Source organism: Syngnathus typhle, linkage group LG22 (assembly GCF_033458585.1).
Source record: "Syngnathus typhle isolate RoL2023-S1 ecotype Sweden linkage group LG22, RoL_Styp_1.0, whole genome shotgun sequence".
Classification (NCBI taxonomy): domain Eukaryota; kingdom Metazoa; phylum Chordata; class Actinopteri; order Syngnathiformes; family Syngnathidae; genus Syngnathus; species Syngnathus typhle.
This window is the reverse complement of record NC_083759.1, coordinates 524,333-533,131: the sequence shown is the minus strand read 5'-3', so window position 1 is coordinate 533,131 and position 8,799 is coordinate 524,333. Positions and strand designations below refer to the sequence as shown.

The 8,799-nt window shown below is 54.0% G+C and overlaps 1 protein-coding gene across 6 annotated transcripts; it reads right to left on the bottom strand.

Annotated features, from left to right (window-relative positions):
• Nucleotides 1-173: 173 nt before the first annotated feature.
• kcnh5a (potassium voltage-gated channel, subfamily H (eag-related), member 5a) lies at nucleotides 174-8,625 on the bottom strand. Of its 6 annotated transcripts, XM_061269448.1 has the most exons (13): nucleotides 8,325-8,625; nucleotides 7,822-7,937; nucleotides 6,873-6,996; nucleotides 6,578-6,684; nucleotides 6,362-6,490; nucleotides 5,537-5,652; nucleotides 5,021-5,413; nucleotides 4,841-4,924; nucleotides 4,327-4,756; nucleotides 3,216-3,415; nucleotides 2,856-3,108; nucleotides 2,554-2,750; nucleotides 174-2,213 (listed from the first exon to the last, which is right to left on the bottom strand). In XM_061269448.1, the coding sequence occupies exons 1-13, from the start codon at nucleotides 8,492-8,494 to the stop codon at nucleotides 1,278-1,280; spliced, it is 3,255 nt and encodes a 1,084-aa protein (XP_061125432.1). In that variant the 5' UTR covers nucleotides 8,495-8,625; the 3' UTR covers nucleotides 174-1,277. The 6 variants fall into 6 exon arrangements, with proteins under 6 accessions (XP_061125432.1, XP_061125430.1, XP_061125434.1 ...); XM_061269446.1 differs by having other exon boundaries at nucleotides 2,554-3,108; XM_061269450.1 differs by having other exon boundaries at nucleotides 2,554-3,108; nucleotides 8,371-8,499.
• Nucleotides 8,626-8,799: the final 174 nt, after the last annotated feature.

The following is an 8,799-nucleotide window of genomic DNA, read 5'->3' as shown; positions in this document are numbered from 1 at the left end:
GGTGGCCTGTCACGTGGTACGCCATTGGACGAGCAGGTGAGGAAGATTGGCGGATGTGACGTCATGAATATGGGAGGGAGTGTGCTCAAGTGTCACTTTACTGCCACCAAGTGGCTCCAGGGAGGTATGACACATCAGAATGGACATTTCTTGTCATTTCACTCTTATTGACATTAGGAGAAAAATACCTTTATTGAACTCAAATAACAATAGTTCAATGACTAAATAAAGAGAGCTGATGGTGGGCAGGCATCTTCTTTTTTTTTTTTTACATTGTAGAAAGCTTTCCAGCTTACATGCAAAGTCCTTTAACAAATCTAATCTGCAAACATCAATGTAGTGGAGAGGTTACATGCTTACAAAGATGGATTGCCACACAAAAGAAGCAGTTGCATTCACTCAAATGACAATCACACTCAGATTTGCATATTATTATTTCGCTACTCCACCCTCCGTACTCGTACATATGTCGGCATTGATTGATTGATCCACACTTCAAAACTACCTGAGCGTTAGACTGCTACATTGATTTGTCATTGCATTTAACCACGAGTCACAATTCGAAATAAAATGGCCGTCACTTTCTTTCACCCACATCTGTGCTTTGCAACGGAGCTATGCAAGGGAAACGCATCCGGCAGTTATTGCATCATCATCATCATTTTCTTTGTGTCAGGCAGAATTCAGTTTTGCGAGAAATTATAGACTAACGTTCAGACTTACTTTAGCATCAAAAAGTAGCAGACTAAAAGAATTTGAGCAGAAAAATGAGAAATCTATTTTCTTGGACTGGACACGTGGTAACATATGGATCGACAAAGCATCACTGAGGTTTCAGTCAAGTGTAAGGCACCAAGAGTGACTGACTCCGAGGGGAGTTAATGTCGATTTTCGTTTAATTCATGAATAAATAAGCGGGAGAGACGTCAGCAGTTGGACACGACATTCCCGTCCGTCACGCTAGCATGCCAACAAAAGCCAACGGCTCGGGTTACCCTCCTAACCCGTCAGTGACCTGGTAACCCTACGAGTTGGAAATGTAATGCCTACAGTTGCCAAAGGCGGGCGACAAAACGTTCTGTTGAGGCTTCTCCCCTCACTTCAACATCCGAGTTCTTTGGCACGCATGACTTTTGGACTGGGCAGCTGGCTGGGTGCTGCCATCTAGTGGGGGGACAACCGCAAAGCAATCCTCCAGTCACGTGGGGGTGTTTTTCATGCAGTCTTTTCAAACCTTTCCTTGGCGGGCCAGCTGGCTAATGCTTCCTGGCAGTTTCTCAAAAGGGCCCGTTGTCTCTCCTGGCTTGAGTCACGGAGGTGGCGCCAGAGTCTTGGCTTTTGAGCCTAGGCCTGGGCGAGGACGTGGGCGGCAGCGAGAGTCTCCTTCTGACGCAGAGCAGTCGGAGGACCTCGGCCACCTGCGCCTCCAGCGCCGCCAGCCGGCCGCCCAGCGCCCGGATGTCGCCCTTCAGCTCCACCTTGGCCTCGTACAGCGCGGCCTGCAGGAGATCCCGCTCGCAGCCGCCGCCGCCGGGCCCGAAAGGGTTCCGCTCCATGGGGCTGCGTTCCATGGGGCTGCGCTCGAAGGAGCTCCTGGAGTCTCCGACTCGGTCGATGCGCAGGTCGCTCTTGGTGAGGCCGCTGTCGCACGAGTCGGTTTTGTGGAGGGCGCTGGCTTCCTCTGTGCCGATGGCGGCGGCGGCGGAAGCAGCGCCGCCCGCTTCCTCTCCGTCCCGTTTGTCCTTTTGGCTCTGGTTCTCTTTAGCTGCTATTTCCTCCGACGACTGAGGTCCTTCAGTCCGAACCTCCGCCTTCTTCTCTGTGGGCTTCTCCTGCTCTGGAGCAGGCGCAGCTGATGTGGCGTTTTTAAACTTTGCCCACCCACGAGCGCCTGCTCCGCGGCCCGCCGTCCCCGCTCTGTTGGCCCCCTGGCTCTGCGGCTTCTCCGCGCAAGGTGGAGAGCTCGCGGCATCGGCGCAGTTTTGCTCCGACTTGTCGGCTTGGCCTTGAGCTGCGTTGGCACTCGGCGGCTCCTCCGGCACGCAGTTGCCATCGGGGTACGGCGACGCTTCTTCCGCCGGCTGACCGTCCCTCTGCTGCCGGAACCTCTGGAAGAGCTTCCGGACCGGGTGGTCGTCGGGAATGGAGAGCGCCACCTCGTTCCTCTGGCGCTCCTGCTCCCGCTTCACGTCGGCGATCTTCCGAAAGATCACCTGCAAATAGGCACGTGAGCGCGTGAGACTTTGCGGCTGCAAGTCTTAAGTGCGCTGAGTCAGCAGCAATCTGTGCGTGCACTTGACATCATTTGGCTAATGCCTTTTCCACCCACCAGCGCAGCACTTTTCAACCCTGATTGTCGAATTTTGTTGTTGTTCCAAAACATTCACCATCGGCCAAGCGAAGCATTGCGTTGAAATATTAAAAAGCGGGAAGTAGCCAGCCCCGGAGGAGCTTCTTAATGGAAGTGTGCCGCCGCCATCGAGTCAGACATCATTCATGATACTTCTAATGATGGTTATTATCAAACGATTGTCATAATTCATCTGGGGTTACCCGTTTGCGCAGGTTGCAGCTGAGGATGAGGTTGCGCGAGAAGGAGTGGGCGAAGGCCGTGTAGAAGTCCAGCACCCGCATCAGCGGGTCCCGTCGGATCACGTGCAGGTCGCAGTAGGTCAGCGCGCGCACGTTGGCACAGGCTCGCGCCATGCTGCTCTCTTTCCAGAAGACGTCGCCGAACACGTCGCCTTTACCTACGCCGCGAGCGTTTCCACAGCTGAAACCATCCATCCATCCATCCATCCATCCATCCATCCATCCATCCATCCACCCATCCAGGCATTTCCTTCCATTCTCACCCAGTATGGCGATGACTTCCTCGTCCTGGATGACCTCGAGGGAGCCGGAGACCACGAAGCAGAGCGTGTCCACGCTCTCGCCGACGTGGAAGATGAGGTCGCCGGGTGCGCAGTGCGTGGTCTGGAACTCCACGGCCAAGGAGCGCAGGCAGCCGTCGCTGGCCAGGCGGAAGGCCGGGTGGTCGTTGAACACCTGACGGTTGAGGTGCACGCAGATGTCCGCTCGCATGTCTTTGGGGCAGATGGACAACACCTGGAGGAAAAAGCCAAGAAGAAGAAGCACAGGAGCGGCACGCACGCAGGTCCAGCTAGCGCCGTTGTCGTCCCACGCCCAGCTAGCGCCGTCGCCCCGAGCGCTACCTTATCCGTGTCGATGCCCCTGGACATGGCCCAGGTGGAGACGATGAAATCCATCACGCGCTCGCTGAGGCCTTTGGGGACCTGGTAGAGTTTGAGGAAGTCGCGCACGTTGTTCAGCATCTCGTGGTAGCGGTTGGTGTTGGTGTACATCTGCTGAAAGATGGTGGTCACGTTTCCGAAGATGGTGGCGTACAGCAGCGCTGAAAGGTACACGCGCACGTCACACGCTAGCCGCATAGAAGGATACGGGGCGGCAGAAACATTCGCACTTGAGCCCGGCCCGGCCCGGCCCAGCGCCAGCCTCTAATGGGCCGCCGCCTCGAGCGGGTCGAGAGGAACGAGCCGAGGACGTGCAGCCGGCGAGATGGCCGCTCGCTCCTCCGCTGTTGGGTGCCGAGGCCTCGGGGCGCCACGCTCCCTTTTGCGCCTAATCGCCACCGTATCCATTGCGGGACATTTATTGGCAGTAATTGCAGCTTCCTCACACAAGTGGGGAGGCGGGGTTGTCGGGATTTTGCGAGCTGGCCTCCGGCGTACTGGTGCCGTTGTTCTCGAGGGGAGGGAGGGAGGGAGGCAGGCAGAGGGGGGCAAAGCTCCGAGCGCCGCTGTCACTTTGCGTCGCCCTGGTTTAGTTTACATGACGATGCAAAGGTTGCCGCAAAGATCCATTTGGATGAGCTCGACTAAAACTCGGGCATTTTTTTTTTCATGGAATTAGCCTCCGCCCAAACATCCAGTGTGCACAAACAAATCGATCCAAATCAGAGTGGAGCAATGACTCATTGCAATACTAACATTTGCTTTGGGGCATCTTGGCAGTGCATGCAAGTCGTGTATATACATATATATAGAGACGCTACTGTACTGTATATACAGTCCGTCCGTCCGTGTACATTTCATGGGCAACTCCAGCAGCCCAAGACTGAGCTCCGAGCAGGCTTGTATGAACCCGTGCTTCAAATGGAATTCCACGCCATGTCAATTTCAACAGCGCGTTGTGCACAAAGTGGTGGCTCTCGCTGAAAGCTCCCCGCAGAAGCCACACGTGTGCTCGACACGTCACTTTTCATCAGGGACGCTCACTCTCCTCCCTCGCCGGCCGCGTACTTACATCCCACCATCATCATGGCCACGGAGAAGATCTTCTCGCCGTCGGTGGTGGGCGCGATGTTGCCAAAGCCGATGGTGGTGAGGCTGGTCATGGTGAAGTAGAGCGAGGAAATGTAGAGCGTGTCCTTGTTGGGGCCGCCCTCCCACTGGCCCGTGCCGCTGGCGTTGTAGCGGTACGGCGTCCCGATGCTCAAAGCCAGCTGGTAGAGCCAGCTGTCCGTCTTGATGCTGTTGGTGCTCTCGTCGATGACCTCGTAGTCGCCGATGCTGTACCAGATGCAGGCCAGCCAGTGGGCCACCAGGCCGAAGACGCACACCAGCAAGACCAGCACGGCCGCGCCGTACTCCAGGTAGTGGTCCAGCTTGCGCGCCACCCGCCCCAAACGCAGCAGGCGGATCACCTTCAGCGAGCTGAACAGGCTGCTCAGACCCTGCCAGGCCAGGCAAGGAAGGTGGTGCAAGTCACAATCATTTGAAAATGTCATCGGCATTCATTTGCAATCCCTTTCCCTCACCGGCAGCACCGAGTCCTCCGCCCTGGTGACGTTGCGGTGGAAGTTTGCCGAGTCGCGCGGATGACCCGAAGGCATGACCAAGTCCTTAGGAGAGAGACAAAGACGGAGCAGCAAAGGTGAGGAGGGTTAGGGTTAGGGTTAGGGTTAGCGCCGCCACCCGGGCCCGGCCCCGGCACCCACCTCTTCGAAATGCTCAAAGGCGTTGATGATGTCGTAGGGCAGGCACGACAGCAGGTCGATGACGAACCAGGTCTTGACGTAGTTCATGCGGATGAGCCTGGCGTCCGATATCACCTCGCCGGCGGGGCCCACGAAGGTGGTGTGGAAGTTGAGCACAATGTCCACCAGGAAGATGACGTCCACCACGCTGTCCAGCACCAGCCACAGCAGGTTGTTCTGCCGGGTGCGGAAGGACACGTTGTAGGGCACCATGATGGCCGTGTAGAAGGTGAGGATGAGGATGACCCAGTCCCACGTGGTCTTGAAGGTGCAGTAGTGCAGGATGATGTGCGGCGGCGTTTTGGGGGCTTCCTGCTTGTACTGGGGGAGGATGTCCGAGCCCAGCTGGAGGGCCTTCCGGCGGCGGCGGCGGCGGCGGCGGCGGGGGGAAACACGCACCAAAGTCCCATTGGTCAAGATACACACGCTTGCGCTGGGCTAGCTTAAGCTCTCTGCCGTGCGTCTTTGGGTGCGCACCTCTGCCAGTCTGGACGGCTTGTGGGCGACCTCCGTGTTGCTCAGCGGCGCCATCTGCTGGACCACGTTGCGATTGTTGGTTAGCGCTCGCGTCAGCCTGGCGAACTTTGTCCATCCTGAACGGAAACAAAGCAATACGTTACAGATGCACAGTTGTCTCAATTGAAATATTCCAATGTCATGACTGTTCTTATGGAAATAAACCTTCCAAATGTATCAAAACCAATTCAATAACCCTAGAAAGACATATTTTTGCATTCTATTTGCACTGGTCATGCATCCGACTGTCATCATGCGCTCCAACCGTTAGTTTTGCTTGACGTTATCTGGGGGGGGGGGGGGGGGGGGGAGAAGCGGTCTTTGTGGCACGCTAAAGGCCCCAGGACAACATGGCGCTTGGTGCGGCCGCCGCTGCTCGCTGACCCGCACAGTCGACACCTGGTTAGCTGGACGCACTCTTGTCCGTCTGTCGCCTTGCTCAACACGCCAGCCAGCCAGCCAGCCAGCCTTCTTTCATTTAATCCATCCAAACCTTTTTCCATGGATCCATCCTTTCTTCTTCATCCATCCCTCCTCCCATGCACCCCTTCTCTTCCTCCCTCCCGCCTTCTGGTCGCATCGTCACTTGACCTCGTAGCTGGTTGGTGGGAGCACCGGTTTCCATTTCCATTCTCGCTGGGGCCTTTAAGCTTTCTTTGCCACTTGAACGTTGAATTGCAAGGCGCTAATATCCATTCATAATTCAGTGGGCTGAATCTTTGCAATGAGCGCACGCTATCACATATATACACGGTGGCGGCGGCGGCGGCGGCGGCGGCGGCCCACCTCGCGTGGCTTCATCCTCGATGGGCTGCTTGAAGAGCGTAATGTCCCGGAAGGTGCAGAGGAAAAGCACCACCTTGTCGTTCTCATTGCGGATGGGCGCCACCTGCATGTAAAGCCAGATGGGCGTTCCTTGCGACACACACACACGCACACATGAAATGAGCAGAAGGTTCTGGTGTGTGTCATTATTAAAGCCCCCCCCCCTCCCAGGCTTACTGTTTTTGGTGTAGAGCAGCACCTCGTAGAAGTTGGACTCGTAGCTGTCAAAGGTGCGTCGGATGTTGTCCATGGTCGTCCTGTCCGTCAAGTCGCCGTACATGAAGCTCAAAAGAGGAACGACACAAATGATTCTTATTCTTGAATTCCCAAAACAAGGATTCATTCAGCCGTTTATCCATCCATCCAGGCATCCATCCATCCAGCCATCATCCAAGCACGTCAACCCTGATAGCTCGCCCAAGCCTCCCACTTCCCAGCTGCACTTGAAAATGTTACATTTGGCAACATGTACTTGCACGAGCTGCTCCTGTGCATGACCTCGGCTCTGTGGTAGCCGGACAGCTTGCAGAATCCGTCGTTGCTGTACACCACCGGCCACTCCACGATCTGCGCGTTTCCCAGCAAGAAGCTGGTTTCTGCCGCACAAAGCAACAACATTCCCATTGACACGCTATGTATGGAAAAAAAAGAAAGAAAAAAGATTTCAAGCAGCAATAATAGTTGTTGATAAAATGTTTATGCTGCAGCCTCCTCGGCCTTGATGAAAAATGCATGAGCCGCTGCAAAAGTTCTCAAGCTAGAAACACTTCAGAAGTGAAACAGTCCTAATGACTTCGGACGTCTCGGGTGGGCACTTTAGGTTGGCGTGCAGTTGCTTGAAGGAAGACCACTAATTCAAAAAATGTGTTTTGTTCTGCCTGCATCACAATAAACATCCCTAACTAAGTAGGAGTCAACTTTTCATCGCAGCAGTTTTGTCAAAAAGCGTGTCGGGGCTGAAGATACTGCCCACTTGGAGTTCCTTGGAAATGCAACGCTTCTATTTTCAACCTCATTTTGGAGAGTTGCTGGGACGCTTGTGCTGCGAGGCCATTTTATTGCAAAGATATGTATCACTCAGCACTAATGCAGCTACTACTGAGAGATCAAATAGCATTAAGTGCTTCTAGGATGATGGCACAAGCCAACGTACAGTAGAGGAGGCCTCTTCAACTAAGTGGATCATCCGTGCATGCATAATGAGGGATGCACCTTGATGATGGAGATGATATCATTACAATCACCTCCAGTGCCCCAAACTCCTCATTTCCAATAGGAAAAACAATGGCTGTTTCTGAGCAAAAGTGCTTTTCTTACAACAACTAAATAAATATATGTATTTATCTACTTTCCAGCTTCTTCTTAAGCCTTGGTGACGACAATGTTCTTTTGAATGAAAAATCCAAACAAGTCCAACTCACCACTGGAGCGTCTGACAATATTCTCCAAAAAGGTGTTTTGCGGGGCCACCAGTCCTCTCTTGCCCCCGTGCATGGTGCAGGCTTCAGGGAGGAGACTTGGCACTGCTCGCCGCTGGCTGGCATCAAGCGCAACAAAGCTCAACACTCGAGTGGCAGAGAACTTAAGCAAGTTCGAGGAAGGCTTGCGAGACGCTTCCGGATTAGGCCTTTCAAAATAAAGGTCGGCGCGATCTTGTTTTGTCATTGAGGTCGTCTTGGGAGACATAAAGCGCAGTTTTTCCTTGACACTACTACGCGAATGTTGCGCTGGAGAACCGCGTGTGAGTGTTTAATAACGGGCCACTTGAAGAGGGCCAATTTATGGTCAAATATGAACTGAAACTGGAAAAACGAGCAGCACTTCCCTCAATTGCATTTGGTTATTTCTCCATACAACTGCTTGAAGTTCACTCGTATACCTTTCTGGTGGCGTGAATGAGCTTGAAAATGTTTACGGTACTCACTCAAAAGTCATCCTTTCTTTTCCTTTGAAGACGTTACAATACTTACTTAGCCATTGTATTCTTGTGTTCAGACAAGGTGTGTGGAGTGCAGGTGTTAGCTTCAACAACTTTCGGGAGCAACTTCCGTCAATACTTGTTGACTCCACTAGAGGGTGCTCGCAGGCAAACATTGGATGCGGCGGCGAATGAGTAAGAATCGAAGAAGAGCTCCGAAACAATGAACCGACGACGAAGAGAGCGCCTGCTGCCTCGGACGGAAACGGAACAGGCCGAATCCCGACTTGACGCAGTTAACGGTAACCTTCGTGAACCGGCCGGGCCACGCTCTGTGACGTAATACGCTCGAACGGACTTTGACTGCCGCGCTGCCAAATCTCCCGCATCGGTCGGTGTACTACTCCAGCTCGGCATCTGCTCATGCTGGCAGTGAACCGCTGACCCGTTGATGGTGGTGTTGTTTTCATTTTTGCTTTCT

Excerpts from the sequence above, each read along its gene's own strand:
- kcnh5a (XM_061269446.1), bottom strand. The coding sequence starts at position 8,494 with ATGTTTGCCTGCGAGCACCCTCTAGTGGAGTCAACAAGTATTGACGGA. Across the intron at positions 6,997-7,821 it reads TATTGTCAGACGCTCCAGTG|AAACCAGCTTCTTGCTGGGA; the intron begins GTGAGTTGGACT and ends TTTGTGCGGCAG. Across the intron at positions 4,757-4,840 it reads CGGAGGACTCGGTGCTGCCG|GGTCTGAGCAGCCTGTTCAG; the intron begins GTGAGGGAAAGG and ends CTGGCCTGGCAG.